This window comes from Eimeria mitis, genomic scaffold (genome assembly GCF_000499745.2).
Source record: "Eimeria mitis Houghton genomic scaffold, Emh_scaff1016, whole genome shotgun sequence".
In the NCBI taxonomy this organism is placed as follows: Eukaryota; Apicomplexa; class Conoidasida; order Eucoccidiorida; family Eimeriidae; genus Eimeria; species Eimeria mitis.
In genome coordinates, this window is record NW_013567102.1 from 13,081 (window position 1) to 13,454 (window position 374).

General features: G+C 51.6%; 1 protein-coding gene across 1 annotated transcript in view; it reads right to left on the reverse strand.

The window, feature by feature from the left end:
- Window positions 1–371, reverse strand: part of EMH_0027600 (uncharacterized protein) — a gene marked incomplete at both ends in the record, with an annotated part of 944 nt that extends 573 nt beyond the window's left edge. Inside the window, one exon of the mRNA XM_013494050.1 lies at window positions 342–371. Within this exon, the coding sequence (XP_013349504.1) occupies window positions 342–371 (30 nt within the window). The remainder of the gene's footprint in view (window positions 1–341) is intronic.
- Between the last annotated feature and the right edge of the window lie 3 nt (window positions 372–374).

A 374-nucleotide genomic window follows, 5' to 3' on the forward strand; every position in this document is an offset into this window, starting at 1 on the left:
TTGCTGCGGCTGTTGCTGCAGTTGTTGATGCTGCTGCTGAATGACTGTGTGCTGTTGTTGTTGCTGCTGCAGCATTCCGTTTGCTTTATACGAGGTGATTCCTTTGTCTCCTTCTTTGGGGCTGGTTGAGTGGCTGCATGCAGCGCCATCAATAAAGGAGCTGCTGTCTGTACACCGCAGCAAGCTGCGGCTCCCCCTTAACCTTGAGCTTTCTCTCTTTACAGCAGAAAAGCAGCAGCAAATGCATGCACTGCAGCAGCAGCAGCAGCAGCAGCAGCAGCAGCAGCAAAGCAGCAGCAGCAAGGCGACATGTGCTGCAGCAAACACTACAAAAGACTCACCAGAGGTGGTAAGATAATAGACACAATCATGTC